The following is a 27,945-nucleotide window of genomic DNA, read 5'->3' as shown; positions in this document are numbered from 1 at the left end:
CTGCCGGCCAAGGCCACTCTGGCCGGGCTGGCTGTAGGTCGCGAGTGACTCATCACACTTGCCAGGCACGCCACAAACACATGATCCCACCACAGTACGTAGGCTTTACCCTCTGTGATGTACTACGCTTGGACTACGCTGTGCACAGAAAGTGGGGAATGTGTCACGGAAAAGCAAACCTAACGTTGATAGAATGAAAAATTAACCTTATATATATATATATATATATATATATATATGGATCTGGAGAAGGCATATGATAGAGTTGATAGAGATGCTCTGTGGAAGGTATTAAGAATATATGGTGTGGGAGGCAAGTTGTTAGAAGCAGTGAAAAGTTTTTATCGAGGATGTAAGGCATGTGTACGTGTAGGAAGAGAGGAAAGTGATTGGTTCTCAGTGAATGTAGGTTTGCGGCAGGGGTGTGTGATGTCTCCATGGTTGTTTAATTTGTTTATGGATGGGGTTGTAAGGGAGGTAAATGCAAGAGTCCTGGAAAGAGGGGCAAGTATGAAGTCTGTTGGGGATGAGAGAGCTTGGGAAGTGAGTCAGTTGTTGTTCGCTGATGATACAGCGCTGGTGGCTGATTCATGTGAGAAACTGCAGAAGCTGGTGACTGAGTTTGGTAAAGTGTGTGGAAGAAGAAAGTTGAGAGTAAATGTGAATAAGAGCAAGGTTATTAGGTACAGTAGGGGTGAGGGTCAAGTCAATTGGGAGGTGAGTTTGAATGGAGAAAAACTGGAGGAAGTGAAGTGTTTTAGATATCTGGGAGTGGATCTGTCAGCGGATGGAACCATGGAAGCGGAAGTGGATCATAGGGTGGGGGAGGGGGCGAAAATTTTGGGAGCCTTGAAAAATGTGTGGAAGTCGAGAACATTATCTCGGAAAGCAAAAATGGGTATGTTTGAGGGAATAGTGGTTCCAACAATGTTGTATGGTTGCGAGGCGTGGGCTATGGATAGAGATGTGCGCAGGAGGATGGATGTGCTGGAAATGAGATGTTTGAGGACAATGTGTGGTGTGAGGTGGTTTGATCGAGTAAGTAACGTAAGGGTAAGAGAGATGTGTGGAAATAAAAAGAGCGTGGTTGAGAGAGCAGAAGAGGGTGTTTTGAAATGGTTTGGGCACATGGAGAGAATGAGTGAGGAGAGATTGACCAAGAGGATATATGTGTCGGAGGTGGAGGGAACGAGGAGAAGAGGGAGACCAAATTGGAGGTGGAAAGATGGAGTGAAAAAGATTTTGTGTGATCGGGGCCTGAACATGCAGGAGGGTGAAAGGAGGGCAAGAAATAGAGTGAATTGGAGTCATGTGGTATACAGGGGTTGACGTGCTGTCAGTGGATTGAAGCAAGGCATGTGAAGCGTCTGGGGTAAACCATGGAAAGCTGTGTAGGTATGTATATTTGCGTGTGTGGACGTGTGTATGTACATGTGTATGGGGGGGGGGGGTTGGGCCATTTCTTTCGTCTGTTTCCTTGCGCTACCTCGCAAACGCGGGAGACAGCGACAAAGTATAAAAAAAAAAAAAAAAAAAAATATATATATATATATATATATATATATATATATATATATATATATATATATATCCCTGGGGATAGGGGAGAAAGAATACTTCCCACGTTTTCCCTGCGTGTTGTAGAAGGCGACTAAAAGGGAAGGGAGCGGTGGGCTGGAAATCCTTCCCTCTTGTTTTTTTTTAATTTTCCAAAAGGGGAGCAGAGAAGGGGACCAAGTGAGAATATTCCCTCAAAGGCTCAGTCCTCTATTCTTAACGCTACCTTGCTAACGCGGGAAATGGCGAATAGTTTGAAAGAAAAAAATTTATATATATATATTTACAAACGTGTGTGTGTACTAAGGCTTCCTCCCGAGTCCTGGTGTTTCTCCAGGGACCTTTTTCCAGACAGTCATGCTGCTCAATGGCTGCGCACCTCTCATGATCAGGGACAGGTTGGACTCTATTAAAGCAGCAAATTCTCTTAATAGACTCGGCTATGTCTCAACTGACGGTGCTGCAGCCTTGCCAAATGTGCCTTTTCACTCGTGTTGTAACTGCGCCGGAGTCTGATAATATATATATATATATATATATATATATATATATATATATATATATATATATATATATATATATAGGGGGATAGGTGAGAAAGAATACTTCCCACGTATTCCCTGCGTGTCGTAAAAGGCGACCAAAAGAGGGAGGGAGCGGGGGCTGAAAATCCTCCCCACCTTTTTTTCTTTTTTTTTTCTTTTCCAAAAGAAGCAACATAGAAGCGGGCCAAGTGAGGATATTCCCTCGAAGGCTCGGTCGTCTATTCTTAACGTCTCGCTAACGCGGGAAATGGCGAATATATATGAAGGAAAAAATTATATATTTATATATAACCTGTGCCACCTATCCATATTACATGGATGGGTGGCATGGGCTATTATAAATAAGGCTCTGCGGAGGAGGGTGTACATGTTGGAGTTGAAATACTTATGGACAGTATGTGGTGTGAGGTGGTTTGACCGATTAAGTAATGAAAGGATAAGAGAGAGGTGTGGTAATAAAAAGAGTGTTTCAGAGAGAAGAGGGTGTGTTGAAGTGGTTTGGACATATGGAGAGAATGAATGAGGAAAGGTTGATAAAGACGGTATGTGTGTCAAAGGTGGATTGAACAAATAGACGAAATAGGAGATGGAAGGGGATAGGGGAGAAAGCATACTTCCCACGTATTCCCTGCGTGTCGTAGAAGGCGACTAAAAGGGGAGGGAGCGGGGGGCTGGAAATCTTCCCCTCTCGTTTTTTTTTTTTTTAATTTTCCAAAACAAGGAACAGAGAAGGGGGCCAGGTGAGGATATTCCCTCCAAGGCCCAGTCCTCTGTTCTTAACGCTACCTCGCTAAAGCGGGAAATGGCGAATAGTTTGAAAGAAAAAGAAAGAAGGAGATGGAAGGATGGAGTGGAAAAGATTCTGAGCGATCGGGGGCCTAAACTTGCAGGAGGGTGAGAGGCGTGCTGAGGATAATGTGAATTGGTACGGTATTATATACATAGGGGTTGACGTGCTGTCATTGGACTCAACCAGGGCATGTGAAGCGTTCAGGGTAAACCATGAAAAGATCTGTTGGGCCTGGCAGTGGGTAGGGAGGGAGCTGTGGTTTTGGGGAGGCATTTTACAATTTACACCACAGCCAGAAAATGATGTGAGCGGAAGCGGCCGCTTTTTTTTTTCTTCTTGTTCTTCTTCGTCGGTTCTTGGCGGTATCTTGCAAACGCAGGAAACTGCGATCATGCTTGAAAAAATTATAGATATATATCGCAAACGAGAGGGTTACGACCGGTTTCCGTAACATTACTTAACCATCATCGTGTTCCAAACTGCAACCCCATCTAGACGCCATAATTGTAAGTAAACATGACGGGACGTGGTAAACATGAAACCATTATTATCCCATTTACCTTCAGCATCCATCACTAACCCGTCTGGGTGATCAGGTCTCCCAGCGGGGGACTAGCAACTCTCAATAGACGCATAACGAAAACGGGATTGTTGAAGTCAATACTTGGCAACCTTCACAGAAAGCTGGAAGATTCCCCCATGACCTTTGGCGTGGCCAGTGTGTTGCACCGAGACATAATCATCCCCACAGCATTTAAAGTAATATCATGTATAAGAAACATCAATACAGTGAAGACAAATGAAAAAACGACGTAAAGAACAAGTAAACGCTGAAAGTACACATACGGCTGTAATGAGAAACGGGAATATAGTCGTGATTTTATACACGAAAATGAACACTACATTGTCCTAGCAAGTAGAAGTGCACAAGCGAATGCAAAGAGCAACAGACAATAGGGCCATTTCGAGGTCGTCTGTGTTAGACGGACCACAGACAGGAAAGTACCTGAAAACCATACATCTAAGAGGTGTGAATACAGTGCCGTGGACTTTGAGATCATTATTTGTTAAACTTAACTTATCTGAACTTATTAAACTTTTTAAACTTATCTAAAGTATTGCTGTCAGTTACTTTTGATTGATAGATCATTCCTTATGTCAAGCCTTGCTGATGAAGCATTATTTTGCCCCGGTCGCAATATTACGTTTGTCCACGAGTTTGTCGTTACGTGTGAACCCAGACTGGTCTAGACATCAGTGCAAAGTTAGATCGAGATTGTGAAAGCCGTCGAGAAACCTAACCACACACAGGTCGTCAAGTTGGTATCAGAGGAATAGTTCGTTAGTCCAGGAATTGTCTTGATAGCTCGGTGGTGGACTGTAGACCATCTGTGTCTTTTGTCAAGTAGGACGACCAGAACTGAACACAGCATCAGAGTCGAGGACGCGACAATGAACTCTTATGTTCCTTCGGCGAAGGTGACTGGTGGCTGCGTTCCCTCATGTGACCTATTTTTCTCCCCTATATTTTAACCTGTCAGGGAAACGCACTTGTAAGTACTGTGGTATGAAACTTACTCACGACGGACAGTCGCTGCAACACAAGATGTCCTGCAGGGCTGATGGAAGCATCGGACAGTCGCAACACACAGTTTAGTGTATGAAATCTGACCTGATGTGGTGAGGTGCGCGGGTGATCATTGAGAATTGCGCCTCTTTAACATAGCATAGGGACGTAAGATGGGAGTATCTTGCAATCCGTTGCCTTGATCAAACGGTCAGCCGTGGAGTCTCTTTAATTTTCCTGTGATTATTTATAGACGAAGCATAGACCAGTGAAGCAGATGACCATGGCTGATGTATAAGGATGCAAGTACTGCATGAAAACTCAGAACCGAGATTGTGTTGTGTGTAATGATGATGATGATTTAGTTATGTGAGGAAAAAGTTTGATACTAAACATAAGTAGTCAACACAAGTGCCGAACTTTCTTTCAAATGAAGTACCTGATTATCCTCATATTGCATCAGACATTGTGATGTTAAATATTACGTTAATTTGCTACAACAGTTTCCAGCTAATACAATGTTACATCATATCAGCCAAGTCGTTGTTATTCTCCATAACTTTTTTCCCTCGGGTTGGAGTTATGTGAATCCCTCCCTGTTCCTAGCTAATCTTAACTGCACAAAAGAGAATCATTCAGGAGTTAAATTCTTAAAGTATTACCTCATTAAAAGTAACGGCGCTAGGGAAGAACCAGCGTTCCAACGAAATACTTCGTAATAAACAGTCAAGTTTATTTTTTTTGGGGGGGGTGGGGTGGGGAAGGCGAGGTGTGAGGAGGTAACAACTTTGAGGTACCGGCTAAACTACGCCAAAACTTCAGACGGAAAACCTGACATCATGCGTTAGTATATAGATGTACGTCAGTGACACAGGGTACTCGGTTCAGTCTGGGGATAGCTGAAATTATACAGCTAAATTTTTGCACAGTAGTTGTTTTCCCGTATGTATTACGGTAAATAGTGTGCGTGGATTTTTTCGCTAGTTAGGATGGTAACCTTCGTTAAAATTGCTTGAGAACAGTGTGTGTGTGTCTGGGGAGAACTGCAAAGTGAACTGTGTTATCGCTCAGTTGCATTATTCTGGGCTCTTGTGGTCTTAGAAATGACGTGAGGATGTAAGTGGTCGTCTGTGTGTCCAGGAGGACAGGCGAAGATATCAGATCGCATAATTCTGTGGCATCAGCAAATCAAATTTGCCAGAGTGTGCAACACAAGTGCGGAGCTACGAGTTTGGTTTCGCAGGCTATAATGGATATTGACGGCAGTCACATTGTATTATTTTCTAAACGTCTGTCGATCTCTCTCTCTCTCTCTCTCTCTCTCTCTCTCTCTCTCTCTCTCTCTCTCTCTCTCTCTCACTCTGTGCTTCCAATAATTTCGTTCTTGTTTACATGGACTTAATTCAGTTCTGACAGCCTTTTGCCACCCCCCTCCTCCTCCCACACACACACACACACACACACACACACACACACACACACACACACACATCCTCAGCTGGTGTCCAATATGTTTCAAGTAAACATGAACATCTGTTCTGATGCAAGCGTACCTTAAATCCTTCACATCTGGCACGAATACATACATAGTGGTGACATCACCTATGTACAGTACCAGTCTACTTTTAAGTCACTACACTGCTGATGGAGGATAGTTTGAGATCAGGCCGAGATGCAGGTGCAAGCTGGTGCAAGATGCATTGCAATGAACACAACACAACGCTGTTGTACGTATTCTCATCCTCTTAAGATCCATCAGTTTATTTACTGCCAATTACGTTCGTGTTTCTTACGAAAGAGAATATTTGATAAAGGTATGGCATTTATTAATCTATATAGGATGGAAAGTAATGAAATTGTATTTTTTTTTATTAATTTCGACCACAAGTAAACTAAAGTTGGCCACCTCCACGCCTCTTCAGCGTCCAGGGCAATGGAGCCAGTCTGCCCCTCCATCTAAGTGTCAGAAAGAGTTTCCTTCTCGCCGGTTCCTTCCTGGTAAAGGAAGGAAACAGAGAGTGAAAGTGTTCCTTCCTCGAAAGAGCCCCTGAGGCTGAGGGGGGGATGGGGTAGGGTTTACCATTATAAGTGACCCAGTCCTCATTTGCGGTGTAGTTAAGTGAGGGGTGAAGTTTTTAGAGAAATCTTTTTTTTTTTTTTTCATTTATTCGAATCCCTCTCGCCGTAGAGATGTTTCAGCATCGTTGATCGCACGGCAAAGGTATCCAATCATACAGGTATATCACCGTAGGTTTAGGTACGGGGTCTCCATCAGTTACGTACAACAGTGGGTTTGAGTAAGTCGTCGGTGTTTAGCAAGATCATCATAGATTTGGAATTATGTAGTAAATGAGAAGAAAGAATTGATTAAAACAGCCTAATACAAAATGTAGCGAACAGTGATGTATGACTCGGAAATTCAGTAATCAGAGAGAGAGAGAGAGAGAGAGAGAGAGAGAGAGAGAGAGAGAGAGAGAGAGAGAGAGAGAGAGAAATTCTGTATATCTTGCTGAACATTCGTTAACAACACTTTACTTTCTGTATTAAACAGAACTTGTCATCATGGTGACAGTATTAAGTCTCTATATCATAATCTCAGGTATTTGTTTATTTGTTATACTCAGGTGTTTCTTTCTGTATCATACTCTTGGTTGTTTATTTGTTTCTTTATCATATGAGATATTTTTTGTTTTATCATATTCTTAGGTATTTCTGTGTTTTCTTATCATACCCATAGGTGCTTTTTCTGTATAATATTCTTTAGTATTTCTTTCTCATATTATTATGTATTTATCATATTCTTAGGAATATCTCTCTATCATTTAAGGTATTTCCTTGTTTATCATAGTCTTAGGTATTTGTTTATCACATTCTTGGGTATATCTTCATTCCATTTTAAGACATTCTTTGTTTATCATACTCTTAAGTATTTGTTATTTTTTTTTTTATCATACTCTTATATATTTTTATTTCTGTGTTGCTTAAACCATAAGAATCGTAAGTTTGCACGTAACATATGTCCAGCTTGCAGCTTGTGTATGCCTGAAAACTTCGACCTTCGCCACCGACTGTCCAAGACGTCCACAGCGGACGAGATGATGGTTGTAGTAAAGGACCTGAGGGAGCGAATGACTCCTTACTGCACCGGGGACAAACCCTGGACACCAGACCCGGGTAGTGATCAGGCGCGGCTGCCAATGCCACCGTGGCTGTGTCAGCCCTACGTTCGCATCCCTCCTGAAGAACACCTCAGGAAGATCCAGGAGAGCCAGCGACGTGCACAGGAAAAGCAGCAACAGCAGCAGCAGCAGGAGAAAGGGGATGACAGGTACGAGTGCTTGTGGCTGGTAGCTGCCGCTAGTTTGACTCTCCCGTGCAGGTGACGTGCATGATTGTAATCGAGAGTGTAGGATCTGGTCCGATATGACGTGGAATGTACTTTTTTTTTTTTTTTTTTTTTTGTACCATGGTATCTCCAGAGCTGTTATTTTCGAGTGTTTTACTCTTGATTGCCGTTCTAAGTTGATATAGCTCATCGCCATGACCTCAGACATCACCCTAGTGACCCTCTGTCTTGGACCAAAGTTAAAAAAGAAATATACCAGATACTCACCATGTAGAGGATTTATGATGGCTTATAAACGCCTATGACTTTCAGAGGATAGGTTTCGCTTTGTGTTTGACATGCAGACCGATTCCTGTGCGATCATAGCTATAAAGAATCTGGATCATCCTTACATACCACAAAATTTTGTCGTAAGCCAAGCAGTGTGTGTGATGACCATTGTGAAAACTTCAGTTCCCAATGCTACTGCACCAGCACTTCGACTGTTGCTTAGTCTTAAGTTCTACAGAGAACTAAACACAAAATGCACCTGCCGAAAATCTTTTACAGATGTTGCAAGATGAGAGAGAAAAAACAGATTGATATAATTGAAAATGACCTTGTTAATTGTTTAAAACTCTCATCTATAATTGCCTCGGCCATATACTGAAAAGGCCACCTGGATCACGTATTTTTAACCTGTTCACATAACTGTACACTGGGCTATAAGGTTACCCGGAAACACTGTAGTTCGAGATGGCAGCTGATCTGGAGCAACGCGACGTAAGCAGCTTCGAGTCGGCCTCAGATACCGAGAGTGTTTGAAGCTTCGATTCTTCTCGCGTTGCGGGACGTGATGGTTGGATTGACGAGACATGCAGTGTCTATACCAGTGAATAAGCATTATATTAAGGACGAGGTATGAAGTCTTATAGTTTTCGATCCCCCGTGAGAGTTATGTTGACCGAGCAAGCATGATCGCTGGCGAACATATAAACGACCCTCCTCCTCCTCCAACTGTTTCGATTAAATCATCTCGGGAGTTGTATTTATGACGTCGTTCAGAATGACCTAAGAGCCCGGGTAAATAGACTCGTCTGCCATAATTCCTAACACTCTGCCCTGATCTCTGAATCCTGGAGCACCAAGGTGTTTGGTTCGCATTACTTGCACTTTAAGCCATAACGTCGGATACACACGTTATTTCATTGCCGTTGCCGTGAGCTGTTATGTCCCACAACTTAACTCGCGAGCACGATTAAAGTCATGAAAATTGCATAATGTTTTGGAGTTGTATGCTGGCCCGTGTGTCTGCATGACTGGGACACGAGATAAGACTGTGGTGCTTCTCTGTATGTTCAAAGGTAGAGATTTGCCACAGCGGTTTCTTCTAAGGCCTGGAGGACGCTACACGTTCCCCTGTAATACCTGACTTGTATTATGTTAATCGATCAACAACATGGCGCATACGAATACAGGTGATTTACATGACTGTCGCGTGCTGATGCCAAATAAGTTTGATTTTGAATGTAACCATAGGTGTAATACACCGGGGAGAACTAAGTGACACCAGGAGTCAGTTGTAATTGCGTCGTGACAGAGGTCGTGTAAGGAGCGACCACACTCGCGTGGGGGAAATGTATGACACGCATATACCACGAGACGGTCTCTCCCCGAGGCAGACACCACAGGCAGTGCTATCTCGGCCCTGCCACACACCAGCATCGGTAGACTCGCTGGCGCTCCTGATTCGCATCGTCTTATAAGAACACCAGCCACTGTTCTTGTCCGAGGCTCGCCAGACGTTTGTCTAGTACGGTTCCTAGTGTTCACAAGGCCCTCCATCCTCCACCACTGACGCTAGCAATAGAAACCATTAAACTAGAGACGGGGCCAACTATGGAAGCATGTCGGTTGTTGCTGAGCCAAAGGCTTCTCTGATGAGTCTTCTTTTTCCCCAAAAAAAAAAACACAAAAAAAAAACAATTAATTGGCGCTCCGTTGACACTGGCTGCAGTTATAATAAATTGTTACCGCAAGTAATTCGTACCAGCCATGGTAGAGCACTGACAGTGCTGGCAGGTATAGAGGTCACCAGCATTGGTGGTGTGGTGACAGTGTTGGCTGGTATCGTGGTCCCTACCCACAATACATACCAACACTGGTGGTCTGCTGACACTCCGGAGTGTTTCATAAGCTTACAGCCTTGTACCTTAGGTAGTTAAATGTCTTCAGAGTATCAGGTTTTGATTAGCTCTACTTTTTACTTTGGAAGTCAATACTTTCCTTATATTTATAGATATATTCTACCATCCGGGCTTATACATGTATTTAGTTTATATATATATATATATATATATATATATATATATATATATATATATATATATATATATATATATATATTTATATGCTTCATACCAATCCATCTACTTTTCTAAGTATTTCTCACATACATTTTCAGAGCAAACACCTGATCCACACATCCTCTACTCTTCTGAAACCACACTGCTCTTCCCCAATCTGATGCTCTGTACATGCCTTCACCCTCTCAATCAATACCCTCTCATATACTTTCCCAGGAACACTCAACAAACTTGTAACTCTATAATTTGAACACTCACCTTTATCCCCTTTGCCTTTGTACAGTGGCACTATGCATGCATTCCGCCAGGCCTCAGACATTTCACAATGAACCATACATAGATTGAGTATCCTCACCAACCAGTCAACAACACAGTCACCCCCTCTTTTGATAAATTGCACAGCAATACCATCCAAACCCCCGCCTTACCGGCTTTCATATTCCGCAAAGCTTTCACTACCTCTTCTCTGTTTACCATATCATTCTCCCTGACCCTCTCAATTTGCACACCACCTCGACCAAAACACCCTATATCTGCCACTCAATCATCAAACATTCATCAAACCTTCAAAATGCTCACTCCATCTCCCTCTCACTTCACCACCACTTGTTATTACCTCCCCATTAGGCCCCTTCGCCGATGTTCCCATTTTTTCTTCTTACGCACTTTATTTACCTCGTTCCAAAAAATCTTTTTATTCTCCCTAAAATTTGATGATATTCTCTCACCCCAATTCTCATTTGCCCTCTTTTTCACCTCTTGCCCCTTTCTCTTGACCTCCTGTCTCTTTCTTTTATACATCTCCCATTCATTTGCACTACCTCCCTGCAAAACTCGTCCAAATGCCTCTCTCTTCTTTCACTAACAGTCTTACTTCTTCATCCCATCACTCACTATCCTTTCTTCTAATCTGCCCACCTCCCACCTTTCTCATGCCACAGGCATCTTTTGCGCAAGCCATCACTGCTCCCCTAAACAGATCCCATTCCTCCCTTCACTCCCCTTACGTCATTTGCTCTCACCTTTTCCATTCTGCACTCAATCTCTCCTGGTACTTCCTCACACAAGTTCCTTTCCAAGGTCACTTATTCTCACCACTCTCTTCACCCCAACATTCTCTTTTCTGAAAACCTCTACAAATCTTCACCTTTGCCTCCACAAGATAATGATCAGACATCCCTCCAGTTGCCCCTCTCAGCACATAAACTTCCAAAAGTCTCTTTCACTCGCCTATCAATTAACACGTAATCCAATAACGCTCTCTGACAATGTCTCCTACTTACATACGTATACTTATGAATATCTATCATTTTAAACCAGGTATTCCCAATGACCAGTCCTTTTACAGCACAAATGTACAAGCTCTTCACCATTTCCATTTACAGCACTGAACACCCCATTTACACCATTTATATCCTCAACTGCCACATTACTCACATTACAAATAAACAGTAGTTGTCTGGCTCCTGCGTGTGGTATGTGGGTACAGATAGACTGTAGGTGCTTGGCTCCTGTATGTGATATATAGGTTACAGAGATAAGGTAGGTGTGTGTGTGTGTGTGTGTGGTGCCCAGGTGAAAAGATGTGAATCTTTGCATCCACTGCATATTGTAAGTTACTTTAAGTATAATAATGTTAATCGTTTCCCACAGTGAGGGCAGCACGGGTGGCGAGGCCAGCAAGAGGCCAATGGTGGATGACTCCGAGGAGACCGACTTGTCCAAAAAGAAGAAGAAAAAGATGGCAAGGAACCCGAAAAAGTCTTTCGACGCACCGAGCGACCCTTACGACAAGTGTGCTTGCAAGAATCCAAAGGTGAGTGATTGCCACGTCGAGAAGCAAGCTGTCATTATTGTAGGCAGTTTACAAAATGTTTCCCTATTTGTAAGACCTCTTCATCGTGTTCATTAGTGTTCATGGATCAGTCGCGTCAAAAGCAGGATATTTCTCGTTATTTAAGGGATTCCTGAATTTTTCTAAGCCATCGTTTTGTTGAAGTTGCTATCAGATTTATGGACACAGGAAAGTGATGTACTGATAGAAAAGACTGTGGTGTTAGGGAGGCTTGTAGTGTGGAGATTAGGTTGGAATTGGGTAGGATGATAGGATGGGTTGGGTTATGATGATGGGGAAGTCTTGGGTGTGGTAATGAAGTATGATGATGAGGGAGGGGCGGATGGGGATGCTGGGAAGCGCTAGGCTGCGTTGGAGGCCATGATGATAAGTGAGGACCAGTGTATGATGACGGGGGGACTGGTGTGCGTCATAGGGTGGGGAATGGTGTTGGGGAGGGTTAGTGTGCGACGTTAATGATATCGTACAGTTGGTAGGGGAAGATTGGGTTTCTACGATGATATAGTTGCTGGCTAGCCACTGTCGTATGATGGGCAGGGTGTACTTGTTATGGTGATGGGCTGTGTAGTAAGGATATAATGTTGAGGGAGGACAGATATATGATGGGATGGTGTTATGGTTACATCAGACCGATCCTCTGACATGTATCCTCTGTTTCCATCCGCTTAAGTTACACTTGACTCGTCGATAGCGTCCTGCAAGTCGATTCTTTTTTTTGTTATTTTACCATTACTACTTGTGCCATTGTTTTACAGACAGTAATTTGTGATGATAACGGAACTGTACTTTTAACCTCTTTCGTTATTCTTAAAGGCAGGAACAACATTAACCCTCTTTCACTCCCTTGGCTCTGGTCTGTCCAAGATCGAGGTCCTAAAAGAACATCTCTGTTTAGTCACATTGGTACATTGGTGCTAGATATCTTCAAGATCGTGTTCGTTGTGTGAGTGAAGATCCTTCGTGAGCCTAACTATACATTTCCGAACAGTCTTGATGGTGTCTGTCATCTCTCCCATCTGATGGTGTTGAGATGTTCCTCTCAGTGAAAGCACTTTGGAACGTGGCGTTTAGCTCTTGGTATATTTCCCTTATCTGTCTCGGTAACCCTTCCATCTGTCTTTGTCTCATTTTTTGTTCTGCAGCTGAGTAATTGCTCGTCATGGACATATCAAACATTTTTGGGTTGTCATTAGTCTTATTCACTTTATTTTTTTTTTCTTGTCTGTTACAACAGCCTTATATTCTTTGGTAGTTGTGTTTACTGTACCTTCCAAATACTATTTATATTTACTTATTATACTTTGTCGCTGTCTCCCTACCCACCCACATATTACCCCCCACATACACATGAACATACACGCACATATACATACCTATACATTTCAACGTATATATATATATATATATATATATATATATATATATATATATATATATATATATATATATATACACACATGTGCTTAATTCATACTTTCTGCCTTTATTCATTACCGTCGCCACTCCGCCACACATGAAATGACAACCCCTTCCTCCCGCATGCGCGCGAGGTAGCGCTAGCAAAAGACAACAAAGGCCACATTCGTGCACATTCAGTCTCTAGTTGTCATGTATAATGCACCGAAACCACAGCTCCCTTTCCACACCCAGGCCCCACAGAACTTTCCATGGTTTACCCCAGACGCTTCACATGCCCTGGTTCAATCCATTAACAGCACGTCGACCCCGGTATACCACATCGTTCCAGTTCACTCTATTCCTTGCACGCATTTCAACCTCCTGCATGTTCAGGCCCCGATCGCTCAAAATCTTTTTCACTCCATCTTTCCACCTCCAATTTGGTCTCCCACTTCTCCTCGTTCCCTCCACCTCTGACACATATATCCTCTGTCAATCTTTCCTCACTCATTCTCTCCGTGTGACCAAACCATTTCAAAACACCATCTTCTGCTCTCTCGACCACACTCTTTTTATTACCACACATCTCTCTTACCCTTTCATTACTTACTCGATCAAACCACCTCGCACCATATATTGTCCTTAAACATCTCATTTCCAACACATCCACCCTTCTCCGCACAACTCTATCTGTAGCCCACGCCTCGCACCCATATACCATTGGTGGTACCACTATTCCTTCAAACATACCCATTTTTGCTTTCCGAGATAATGTTCTCACCTTCCAAACATATTTCAACGCTCCCAGAACTTTCCCCCCCCCCCCCTTCCTCCTCCCCACCCTATGACTCATTTCCGTTTCCATGGTTCCATCCGCTGCCAAATGCACTCCCAGATATCTAAAACATTTCACTTCCTCCAGTTTTTCTCCGTTAGACTTACCGCCCAATTTACTTGTCCCTCAACCCTACTGTACCTAATAACCTTGCTTTAATTCACATTTACCCTCAGCTTTCTTTTTTCACACACTTTAACAAACTCAGTCACCAGCTTCTGCAGTTTCTCACCTGAATCAGCTACCTAGCGCTGTATCAGCGAACAACTACTGACTCTCTTCTCAAGCCCTCTTATCGACAACAGACTGCATACTTGCCCCTCTCTCCAAAACTCTTGCATTCACCTCCCTAACAACCCCATCCATAAATAGATTAAACAACCATGGAGACATCACGCACCCCTGCCGCAAACCAAGATTCACTGAGAACCAGTCACATTCCTCTCTTCCTACTCGTATACATCCCTTGCATCCTCGATAAAAACTCTTCACTGCTTCTAGCAACTTGCGTACCACACCATATATTCTTAATACCTTCCACAGAGCATCTCTATCAACTCTATCATATACCTTCTCCAGATCCATAAATGCTACATATAGATCCATTTGCTTTTCCAAATATTTCTCGGCATCCATTCTTCAAAGCAAACACCTGATCCACACATCCTCTACCACTTCTGAAAACACACTGCTCTTCCCCAGTCTGAAGCTCTGTACATGCTTTCACCCTCTCAATCAATGCCCTCCCATATAATTTCCCTGGAATACTCAACAAACTTATACCTCTGTAATTTGAGCACTCACCTTTATCCCCTTTGCCTTTGTACAATGCCGTTATGCATGCATTCCGCCAATCCTCAGGCACCTCACCATGAGTCATACATACATTAAATATCTTTACCAAACAGTCAAAAACACAGTCACCCCCTTTTTTGATAAATTCCACTGCGATACCGTCCAAACCCGCGACGTTGCCAATTTTCATCTTCCGCAAAGCTTTTATTACCTCTTCTCTGTTTACCAAATCATTATCCCTCACCCTCTCCTTTACACACCACCTCGACCAAAACACCTTATATCTGCCATTCTATCATCTAAGACATTCAACAAACCTTCAAAATACTCACTCCATCTCCTCACATCACCACCACTTGTTATTACCTCCCCTTTTGCCCCCTTCACCGATGTTCCCATTTGTTCTCTTGTTGTACGCACTTAGTTTACCTCCTTCCAAAATATCTTTTTATTCTCCCAGAAATTTAATGATACTCTCTCACCCCAACTCTCATTTGCCCTCTTTTTCACCTCTTGCACCTTTCTCTTGACCTTCTGCCTCTTTCTTTTATACATCTCCCAGTCATTTGCACTATTTCCCTGCAAAACTCGTCCAAATGCCTCTCTCTTCTCTTTCACTAATAATCTTACTTCTTCATCCCACCACTCACTACCCTTTCTAATCTGCCCACCTCCCACGCTCCTCATGCCACAAGCATCTTTTGCGCAAGCCATCACTGCTTCCCTAAATACATCCCATTCCTCCCCCACTCACCTTACGTCCTTTGCTCTCACTTTTTTCCATTCTGCACTCAGCCTCTCCTGGTACTTCCTCACATGTGTCTTTCCCAAGCACACTTACTCTCACCACTCTCTTCACCCCAGCATTCTCTCTTCTTTTCTGAAAACCTCTACAAATCTTCACCTTCGCCTCCACAAGATAATGTCCAGTTGCACCTCTCAGCACATTAGTATCCAAGAGTCTCTCTTTCACGTGCCTATCAGTTAACACGTAATCCAATAATTCTCTCTGGCCATCTCTCCTACTTACATACGTATACTTATGTATATCTCTCTTTTTAAACTAGGTGTTCCCAATAACCAGTCCTTTTTCAGCACACAAATCTACAAACTCTTCACCATTTCCATTTACATCTCTGAACACCCCATGTACACCAATTATTCCCTTAACTGCCACATTCCTCACCTTTGCATTCATATCACTGTATATGATATACATAGCACAGACGTGTGTAATTATTGCAGAGATAATTCTGCCGTACTGTAATCTGCTTTATGACCGAGGAGGGCGGGGCTGGCTACTTAAGGGTAACTGGGTTGAGGTGGAAACCCATTAGCACCCCCCTCCCGTCCCGGTTTATCTTGTGTACGTTCCGTTGTACAAGGACGGTAAAGTGGGCCTCCGCAGTACAGCCTGGTCGCTCTACCATTTATGTCTTCATAGTATTATTCTTCTCTTCTCTAACCACGTTTCCCCAGTCTCTGCTTGTCAAAATTTTTCAAATGTATATAAACCCTGATACGAATTTCGGTATTATATATATATATATATATATATATATATATATATATATATATATATATATATATATATATATAATATATATATATATATATATATATATATATATATATATATATATATATATATATATATATATATATATATATATATATTCCCATGAGTCCACGGGGAAAAATGAAACACAAGTTCCCAAGTGCACTTTCGTGTGATAATCACATCATCAGGGGAGACACAAGAGAGAAATATAACAGTCAGTTGATATACAACGAAGAGACGTAGCTAGGACGCCATTTGATAAACATGCGATTGTCCAAGACAGACAACGAGCGTATCATAAACTTATCATGTGGACAGGAAGGTGAATTGTTTACAAATTTTATCAGATTGGATAACTTTATTGTTTCATATACTGACAAACGTGGCCCAGTCAAAGGCCATCTTCAGTGAAAGAAATAAAGTGAGAGGAAAAGAGAGAAGTTGATCAGTGCTCCACAGGTGTGTGTGTGTGTGTACACTTGACTCTTACAGGCGGAAAGATTATACGAAGAATGAAACACAAAATGGGAGAAGAGAGTATGTTGTGAGTTAAATTGTGCTCCTGGCGGTCGGTGATGTTGCCATTTGTAGAACACTAACTTACCGAGATGCTCGAATACAAAATTTATAATTTCTCCGTCGAGTCGGTTTTGATCATTGTCTGCTGCAGTTCTTGTTGATAACACCTGAAAGTGTTCGTCTTACGTGTTGGTGACGACGCCCGTCATCACAGTGTCTCAAGTGGACAGTGGACAGAAGACCGTCCCATCTTGAGGTCACAGACAGACGCCAGAATATACAATTTCGTTCTGCAATGCGACACTGTTACTGCGCAAGACGTTCTGTTCAGTTACTTGTCACGAATTTTAGACTCAAGATCGTGAGATTGTGTCGTCCTTAGTTCAAGTCGTATTGGAGTGAGTCTCAAGGTTGTCCTCCGTGCAGATCGGCTCTTCGAGTCTCCATGAGCCATTTTGAGTCCAGGTAAGGTCATTTCTGTTACTTAACGTAGCACTGTCGGTACTGACCTCTCTACTCTGTCTTATCGGGCAACAACTGAAGGGGTCTATGTAGAGGTAGACTGTACTTACCTTTCGCGAGGGTTAATTAGGTAGAATGTATACTAACAAGTAGTTTCATCATTTATTCACACGATATCACAGTTTATTTACAGACTGGTATCGTGGCTAATTACGCGCCCAGTAAGAGCGCGGGATTACCTTAATAAGGTTTACTAAGGTCGTGCAGGTTCGTAGTAGTAGTTTTTTATGCCTTAATCAGTGTGGCAAAAGTTACCAGATCTTGCCCCGGTACAGTTAACGTTCATATCCCCTTATCTGCTGTACTGATATCACAAGACCTACAAGACCTTTATCTATGTGGGAAGAGTCGATTAAAAGCTTTCAAAGGGAAAGGGTGAAATATAAAATCCTCATTACCTCTCACTGTACCCTGTCATCGCCACTGATCCACGTGTTTGCAAAGTAACACTTCACATGAGCCTGTGTAACATTGTTATGTGCGAGGAATTCCATGTCCTAGTTTGATCTAAAGGAGTAGGTCGGCTCATGTAAAGTTTCCTCGCGTTTAATCCATTCTTTGACACGTTGGTTCTCACACGTATTTATCTCCGCAGTAACCATGCAGAGTCGAACATAAGCGTGATCACTCTTCTAAAGTCAAGGACCTCTAGAGAATATTTTCAGTTTTCAAGCTTTTGAGCGAGTAATGAAATCCAGTATCGGAGCGAAGACATTCATTTCTTCAAGTATTTTTGGGCTTTCGTAAATCGCTTTGCAAGACGTATTGCACATCTGAAAGGAGCTGACGTTTTACATCAAACGAGGCGAAGTACTTTTTCTTTAACGGAGTTTTTTAATCTTTTGAACTGATAGACCCAATTAGACTAGTTGGAAGCAGCATCATGGTTAACGGGTGAGGATAGACGTCATGAGTAATTCGCTTGAAGGCCACGAGTGGCATCATCTCTGACTCTTAAGGTACAGGAAAAAAAAAGGTGTACAGGTATTTCCCATTTAAATCGCCTCTGTGTGCCTCTTACTCTGACTACTTTGATCGCAGTTTCTGGTGTCGTCATTGATCAAAAAGCGTCTCGAAAGAACTGTCTGCGTTCCTTTGTATTCTTATCATTCTTGCGGGATCGAGAGACATCTGCTTTGGTGTTCGGCTGTGGGAGACTGATTCGGAAGTGTTTGAGTTTGAGGAGGTGGTAAGTGAAGAAATAACAGAGGAGTTAGAGAGCATCAGGAACGCATAGAGAAACAAGGAGGAGCACTGATCAAACCAAACAATTGTTAAAACGAAGTGCTAGATGTTGGATCACTCTTACAATACATGTGGTAGAACTTACGACAAGGGCTCAGTAGATAGGTACCAATAGTAGGATATTGAGAGTGGCGAGCAGATAACAAAATACATTGCTCAGTAGATATGGAAAATATGTAACATAAAACAACAGTCTGGTAATACTTGAAAAGTTAAAGAGCCTAAGAAATGAAAACGTGGAAAAGGGAAGAGCTGAAAATTTTGGAAAACCATTGAGTGGATGAACGGAAATTCTAATGTTCTATGATTTGACCAGTAGCAAAATATCGGGTTTGGAAAGAAGAGAGAGTAGTTGTGGCCTGTGATGTTATGAAAGACGATAGGGAGAGTGTGGTAAACAGGCAACGTCTATAAGATACCAGAGGAAGACGGAGGAATCATTGGATATGTACTGCTAAGCGGAAGATGTCAAAGCGAGAGGCATCAAAGGTTGAAGTGGGAGGTCATGCATGCTTCACGTATCATCGTAAGTCTTGTGAGAGTGGACACTGGCCTGAGAAAAAAGATAACGTTTGACGGATGTACTGGGTGATGTTGGATAGGCAGAAGACATTGGACACACTCCCTGGTATGAGAATGGCAAGAATGGATTCCATTTAAACCAGAGAAGGACTCATTCTATGGTACAAAAGTTAACCAGAGTGGGGAAGCAGGGGCTAATGTTTAAGGTTTTTCAAACAGTGTTGAAGTAGCCACCATTGTAATGGACGCTGTTGTGGTTTATTATCTATATAAACAGTGAAACGTGCCAGGAGGACATGCACCATACATTACTGTTTGCTGATGATTCTGATATCATGATGAAGAGTATTAAGATTGCTACAACGTAGGACAAGTTGCTTCAAATGTTCCAGCTAATGCGTGGCTGACGAAGTTCAGCTCTTTATCAGATGAAAGGTTGTGACGACAGGACACGGTGAAATGAGGCCAAGATGTCAGGTGGTTCCGGGCGCGACTCCATCATTCTGAAGTGAGGACGGTAGTGCTTCTCTGGCCAGCCGCTGTCAGGTGATGAGGACGGTTTAACGGTTCTCCAGCAGTCAGGGTTGCAATTAGGATAGGTGTGGGTGATGGAACATACCTTAGATGGGCTGGGTGGGGTCTTGTGCTGGGCCTGCGGTGCTCCTGCTACGTGAGCCTTGCCTCTCCCTGGCAGTAGGAGCAAAGATGAACGAATATCGTTTGCTTCTTTGCGTCCATGTTACTTCAACGCAATTACGGTGTGGCAAGTTCGTACAGTTGACCGACCTGAAAAATAATCTTGCCTGCTTCATTAAATCGTTCGTTCATCATACAGAATTAAGGTCATAACTTTTGTGTGTTTATTGACGAAACGATTATCAGAATATTGATATGAGTCTGTAATTAAAATGTTGATCACAGTGCTTTTAGAAGACTTATATAAACGAGAGAAAAAACGTTACGTTTCAATATGATGAAACTACGGTAAACAGTATAGGACACGAGATATATATGCCGGCTAGGATTTGGCTTGTAATGGTGTAGAGATCCAAAGTTGGTGGAGCAGCAATTAATTAGCCCAAGCCTGCCTCATCTCCAGGCCGGGTCATACCTCCCACCCTCGCCTCAACTGCGGCCACTAAAACCCCGACCCTACCTTCTTGCCTCCTCGCTCGAGTCTCGCCTCACACCTCTCCTCTCTCTCTCTCTCTCTCTCTCTCTCTCTCTCTCTCTCTCTCTCTCTCTCTTCTCTCTCTCTCCCCACTTTCTGCTGTTACTCGACGTCGCTCGACTCCGCCAGCTGCTGAACCTTCCCTTGCCTCTCATTACTGCGTGCAAGAAACTCCTGCCCCGCCTCGCCTCAGCCACCACCACCAACACCAGCCAATTTTCCTCACCCTGCCACCTGCCTTGCCTCACATCCAGTAACAAGCCATCCTCTCTCTCTCTCTCTCTCTCTCTCTCTCTCTCTCTCTCTCTCTCTCTCTCTCTCTCTCTCTCTCTCTCTCTCTCCCCCAACCTTAAAGGCACTTCCCCTGTTCCCGTCTCTCTTCTTGCCACCTATACAGTTGAAACGATGCGGAGGAACTTCAGGAATACAATCCTTCCCCTTGAAGGAATCTGCGTCCTTGGAAAGATGAGGAGGAGCTGTGGAAGGGAAGAGCCGAGTTGGATGAATGAAGAAATGAATGACTTGGTCACATGTAAAAGACTGGTTTACAGCAGCGGTATGTACTACGCGCGTCGCAAGTGACCCTTAACGTATCTCTTCTGCGTCCCGAAAGAGGAAAAAGATGAAAATGAGTAATGATGTTAAAGGGATTGTTAACAATAGTTGTAAAAATTCTGTATCGTAATACGACATGTGAAGTGTATAGGTCCGATGTGAGTGTTTTATATTCATTTACCTTTTTGTGCAGTCATTCCCTATGTCTGTATTTTTACAGACACTTTGCGACTCCATCAAAATTTTCTATTGCACCAGCCTGCTTTCACCATTTTTTCTGGTGAACGCCCCTAGCTTACAGGATGTCAAAGTTGAATGTCAAATATCAGGACGAAGAAAACGTCGTATGTAATACGCTGTTCAGTTTGGTCACGAGAACTGATCCAAGATAAACAGAGACAAACGCGAATTAGAATTTCAGCCATGCAAATCCCTTCACATAGAAAAAAAGTTTTATGTGAAAAGGAAAAAAGAACCTTCGAGCAGAGCAATTAAAGTTCTTCAAAACAGTATGTAATTTCGGCTACAGAAGATAATCTCTTCACCTGACAGATTTACTGACCAGAGATAATGATGTGAAGATGATAGGAAAAAGAACGTAATAGCAATAAGGTCAAAAGTTTATTCACAAAGAGTGCCTCAGTATAAAGTGCATCACGATAGTGTGAATGCATAGACTTATAAGTACATGCAGTTCTTCTATATAAAAAAAAATCGTGCAGAGGAACTGGTTGAATTGTAAACAGTTTCATCAGATCCACTTGTGGTACCCAGGTGTCGTGTCCGACCTGGCGTCTCAGTGAAATGGGTTACTCGTTTGTTGCATTGTTCGAGCACCTTTTTATTTTCGGCAGGCGTTGTTGATCACGTCAGTAGTATAAGATTGCAGTTTGCACGTGTCGAAAGATATCACTCATGTTCTTGCATATTTCTAGCCGCTCTCTACTCGGCTTGATGTAGTTTAAGAGCTTAATCTTATTGTATTTTGTATTTTGTTCTTGATAACGTTCGACGACATATACCAGGAGGGGGACTACATTCAATGGTGTGCATCTTGTATTAGGTTGGTGTTTATTAAGTTGACCTGTGTCGCAGAATTGCTATCAATAATAAACAGGTTGACTCTGCCATATTTTTTGCGAAGTCTAATTCAACTAACATTATTTTTTTTTCTGCTCAGTTCTTACGACACTTTGGCTCAATGGGTGTGTCCATTTTGGTAACAGGTGAACTTGGTGTGGGCGGAGGTGTTTCCCCTCACAGGTCTGCGTCGGGCATGAAAGATGGCCGGAGTTTGTGTGCCCCGTCTGTCATGAATGGTTTTCAAAGGTCGCAGAGGCTCGGTCACCATGAAATATACGATACTGGCGAAAGGTTAGGTGGTGGAAAGGCCTTGGGCCGAGAGTGAGCAATGGTGGGTGTGACTGCCTCCACTGGCAGGGTTTGACTGTCAGTAGATCACTGGCATTGTGGTTACGTGAGTGGTCCAGTGACACTGTTTGGCGGGCGATGTGTGGTGTGACACCGAAGTCTTGAGTCCGTATCGGATACATCGAAGCCACAAACCCCGTTAGTGACGCGGAAATCTCGAATCCATTGTAGTAATGGGGAAATATCGAACCCCGTCAGAATGACTCCGAAATTTCGACCTTGTGGGCTGGAGTGGCAGGGATGACGCGTCTCCTCGTCAGCACGTCTGACACGCGTCTCCCTCGCCTGTACACCTGCCACCAGGTCTCCATACCTCTTCCCTCTAGTTTACGCTAGGTCTAAGTTGTAGATTATAACCCCGCATCCTGCTCCATCACCACCCACAAGTCCACATCCTGCTCCACCTCCACTCAAGTCCACGTCCTGCTCCACCTCCATTCACAAGTCCACGTCCTGCTCCACCTCCACTCACAAGTACACGTCCTGCTCCACCTCCACTCACAAGACCACGTCCTGCTCCACCTCCACTCACAAGTCCACGTCCTGCTCCACCTCCCCTCACAAGTCCACGTCCTGCTCCACCTCCACTCACAAGTCCACGTCCTGCTCCAACTCCACTCACAAGTCCACGTCCTGCTCCACGTTCACGTCCTGCGCCTTCTCCACTCACAAGTCCACGTCTTGCTCCACATCCACCCACAAGTCCACGTCTTCCTCCACCCACAAGTCCACGTCCTGCTCCACCTCCACTCACAAGTCCACGTCCTGCCCCATCTCCACTCACAAGTCCACGTCCTGCTCCACCTCCACTCACAAGTCCACGTCCTGCTCCACCCCCACACAAGTCCACGTCCTGCTGCACCTCCACTCACAAGTCCACGTCCTGCTCCACCTCCACTCACAAGTCCACGTCCTGCTGCACCTCAACTCACAAGTCCACGTTCTGCTCCACTTGCTCTGACAAGTCCACGTCCTGCTTCACCTCTGCTCACAAGTCCACGTCCTGCTGCACCTCAACTCACAAGTCCACGTTCTGCTCCACTTGCTCTCACAAGTCCACGTCCTGCTTCACCTCCACTCACAAGTCCACGTCCTGCTCCACTTCCACTCACAAGACCACGTCCTGCTCCACCTCCACTCACAAGTCCACGTCCTGCTCCACCTCCATTCACAAGTCCACGTCCTGCTCCCACCTCCACTCACAAGTCCACGTCCTGCCCCACCTCCACTCGCAAGTCCACGTCCTGCCCCACCTCCACACACAAGTCCACGTCCTGCTCCCACCTCCACTCACAAGTCCACGTCCTGCTCCCACCTCCACTCACAAGTCCACGTCCAGCTCTGCCTCCACTCACAAGTCCACGTCCAGCTCTGCCTCCACTCACAAGTCCACGTCCTGCTCTACCTCCACTCACAAGTCCACGTCCTGCTCCACCCCCACTCTAGTCCACGTCCTGCTCCACCTCCACTCACAAGTCCACGTTCTGCTCCACCTGCTCTCACAAGTCCACGTCCTGTTTCACCTCCACCCTTAAGTCCACGTCCTGCCCTCCCCCCTCCACTCAAGTCCACGTCCTGCTCCACCTCCACTAACAAGTCCACGTCCTAATCCACTTTCACTCACAAGTCCACGTCCTAATCCACCTCCACTCACAAGTCCACGTCCTGCTCCACCTTCACTCATAAGTCCACGTCCTAATCCACCTCCACTCACAAGTCCACTTCCTGCCCCACCTCCACTCCACTCCACGTCCTGCCCCACCTCCACTCACAAGTCCACGTCGTGCTCCACCTCTCACAACTCCACGTCCTGCTCCACCTCCATTCACAAGTCCACGTCCTGCTCCACCTCCACTCTCAAGTCCACGTCCTAATCCACTTCCATTCACAGGTCCATGTCCTAATCCACCTCCACCCACAAGTCCACGTCCTGCCCCACCTCCACTCGCAAGTCCACGTCCTGCTCCACCTCCATTCACAAGTCCACGTCCTGCTCCCACCTCCACTCACAAGTCCACGTCCTGCCCCACCTCCACTCGCAAGTCCACGTCCTGCCCCACCTCCACACACAAGTCCACGTCCTGCTCCACCTCCATTCACAAGTCCACGTCCTGCTCCCACCTCCACTCACAAGTCCACGTCCTGCTCCACCTCCACTCACAAGTCCACGTCCAGCTCTGCCTCCACTCACAAGTCCACGTCCTGCTCTACCTCCACTCACAAGTCCATGTCCTGCTCCACCCCCACTCAAGTCCACGTCCTGCTCCACCTCCACTCAAGTCCACGTCCTGCTCCACCTCCACTCACAAGTCCACGTCCAGTTCTGCCTCCACTCACAAGTCCACGTCCTGCTCTACCTCCACTCACAAGTCCATGTCCTGCTCCACCCCCACTCAAGTCCACGTCCTGCTCCACCTCCACTCACAAGTCCACGTTCTGCTCCACCTGCTCTCACAAGTCCACGTCCTGTTTCACCTCCACTCTTAAGTCCACGTCCTGCCCTCCTCCCTCCACTCAAGTCCACGTCCTGCTCCACCTCCACTAACAAGTCCACGTCCTAATCCACTTTCACTCACAAGTCCACGTCCTAATCCACCTCCACTCACAAGTCCACGTCCTGCTCCACCTTCACTCATAAGTCCACGTCCTAATCCACCTCCACTGAAGTCCACTTCCTGCCCCACCTCCACTCCACTCCACGTCCTGCCCCACCTCCACTCACAAGTCCACGTCGTGCTCCACCTCCACTCACAAGTCCACGTCGTGCTCCACCTCCATTCACAAGTCCACGTCCTACTCCACCTCCACTCACAAGTACACGTCCTGCCCCACCTCCACTCACAAGTCCACGTCCTGCCCCACCTCCACTCACAAGTCCACGTCCTGCTCCACCTCCTCTCACAGGTCCACGTCCTGTTCCACCTCCAGTCACAAGCCCACGTCCTGCTCCACCTCCAGTCACAAGTCCACGCCCTGCCCCACCTCCACTCACAAGTCCACGTCCTGCTCCACCTCCTCTCACAGGTCCACGTCCTGCCCCACCTCCACAACCACAGTGCCTTCTCCTCCCACACCAGACCCCCGCGTCTTGTGTAACATATGACCACCTCCGTCACGACAGGACGTAGGCGTGGTATTAAGTTCCTGGCCTTCTTGGGTCCACCCCCGCACTTTGAGCCGCCTCCCGCGCCCTCTGCTTTCCTCGTCTGCCTTCGTCTCGCCATCTAGCGCTGGGCCATACACAGAATCGTTCTCCCATCATCCCTTGTATTGTCTCATTATCTTGTCTTTTTTAATGTGAACTTAAGCAGTTTTCTTAAGCGTTATTTCATGAATGAATAAATATATAATCATCCTCTTGCGTCTGCAGTAATCACTCCTTTATGAATCTCTCTCATATCCAGTCTTCCCCCTCATATGGTTACACCATCTCGACTTAACATTCTTCCTCAATGAACGCGTGAAATGTTGATATGTCCAGGTAAACGTACCCACCTGTTGAAGTGTTTGTGTACTTACATATTTATACTCATACGTGTGTGTTTGTGGTTGTGTGTTTCTTGCCTGCCCTTGAAGGATTTTCGTGAAGTGGTGTGTGTGTAATTCGAGGGTTTTTATACGGTATGTAGACTATGATTTGAGGGTTTATACACGGTATGTTGTCTATCATTCGAGGGATTATATGTATGGTATGTAGACTGTAATTCGAGGGTTTATATCCGGTATGTAGACTATAATTCAAGGGATTATATGCGGTATGTAGACTATAATTCGAGGTATTCGGTATGAAGACTGTAGTTCAAGGGTTTATGTAGTGTGTATAGTAGTATTCGAGGGTTTACATACTGTATGTAGACTATAATTCGAGGGTTTATGTACGGTATGTAGACTAATATTCGAGGGTTTATATATGGTAAGTTGACTATAATTCGAAAGTTTCTATACGCTTTGTAGACTAATTAGATCATTATGGTAGATTGTCCACCCAACATTTTCTGTATTGGTATAACACATAACACAATTTAGCTTTTCTCTGGAGACAGCGTTTGTATGTATACGTGACCGGTGGAGATAACGAGGGACTAGCAATGTGATCAGATCAGTAAAGTGTGTTTCCTTACCCCAGGGTGGACGATGTGTACACGAACTGTGTCGCGCGTGCTGTCGGGTCAAGTGTTACACGGAGGGGCTGGACTGCCCTGGCCATCGCATCCTGGTCAAAACCAAGCGAGAGAAGGCGGCCATGTACTATGCTCAGCAGGAGAAGCTGAAGCAGGAGGAGATGCAGAGGAAGGAGAGGGAAAAGGAGGAAGAGCACATGATGAAGCTACAGATGCCGGACGAGTCGCAGCAAGAGCAGCAACACCAAGCGACCGAGAAGCATTCGACTCCAGGACACACAGAAGCTGAGGAACAAGTCCAGGTTCCAGGGGAAACACTCGGCTCCGCCGATGACCCAACCCAACAGTCGACGGAGGAAAATGGGAAACCGGTATTTGTGGAAGTAAGCAACGCAAACGAACTGGAAGGAAAGACATGTGAGGATAAGACGAACGGGTATTCGTCAGTCTATGATGAGATAACCAAAGGCATTCAGGAGAACCTGTCGAGGTACAGTCTGGCTCAGGATAATAACACCAGTCAAGAGAAGTGGAAATGTAATGCCAACCCTGCGATCTGACAGGATATTTCCCCCGGGACTCTTGTGTGTATATGCTTATTTTTCACCAAATAAAGAACTTGTGATAAATTTGGCGTTTATCTCGATACTTTTCGTGGGATTGCTATAAATCTGTGTATAGTGAACACTGGCTATTATGCTTTTGAATTGCAAAGGTATGTAGTCTATCATTCGAGGGTTTATATATGGTATGTAGACTGTAGTTCTAGGGATGACATACGGTATGTCATAACAGAAATTCGTTCTGCAGAACAGGGAGTACAACCAGTGCAACGTACGGTAAATATACAAGAGTAAATTCTTGGTGATATTCAACCCTACTGGACGATAGTATTGATCCTTAAATATAAATTACTAGACTAAAACAACTTTGACTCGGAAACGTTGTGTCCAAAAGCATTGGCATCTATTAGCCTCACACCCAGCACTCGTGAGATGAGCCTCGAGAAAGTCTGATATAACCCACAAGCATTCAGGCTTACAAGGTATCACCTTTATAAGCACTTAACAAACACACTCATTCATAAGCAACCTTGACCTCGAACACCTGATAGAAAGCAGTCCAGCAGTGTCTCAGATTACACAGCAGCAACAGCTAACATCAAGAATTACTCACACCCAGACACTCGCCTCTTAAAAGTATAGATACTTAACGAACGACGACACCAACAAGACTACATATTCACCCGTGAACATCACAGTGAC

The 27,945-nt window shown here is 44.5% G+C and overlaps 1 protein-coding gene across 2 annotated transcripts in view; it reads left to right on the top strand.

Annotated features, from left to right (window-relative positions):
• Dus1 (Dihydrouridine synthase 1) overlaps positions 1-27,309 on the top strand; it is a 581,018-nt gene extending 553,709 nt beyond the window's left edge. For both annotated transcript variants that reach the window (XM_071695632.1, XM_071695640.1), the window contains exons 7-9: positions 7,491-7,787; positions 11,804-11,966; positions 26,686-27,309. In XM_071695632.1, coding sequence (XP_071551733.1) covers positions 7,491-7,787; positions 11,804-11,966; positions 26,686-27,240 — 1,015 coding nt within the window. In that variant the 3' untranslated portion in view covers positions 27,241-27,309. The remainder of the gene's footprint in view (positions 1-7,490; positions 7,788-11,803; positions 11,967-26,685) is intronic.
• The last annotated feature ends 636 nt before the right edge of the window (positions 27,310-27,945 follow it).

This window comes from Panulirus ornatus, chromosome 4 (assembly GCF_036320965.1).
Source record: "Panulirus ornatus isolate Po-2019 chromosome 4, ASM3632096v1, whole genome shotgun sequence".
NCBI lineage: Eukaryota > Metazoa > Arthropoda > Malacostraca > Decapoda > Palinuridae > Panulirus > Panulirus ornatus.
This window is presented reverse-complemented; position numbering and strand designations above follow the sequence as displayed.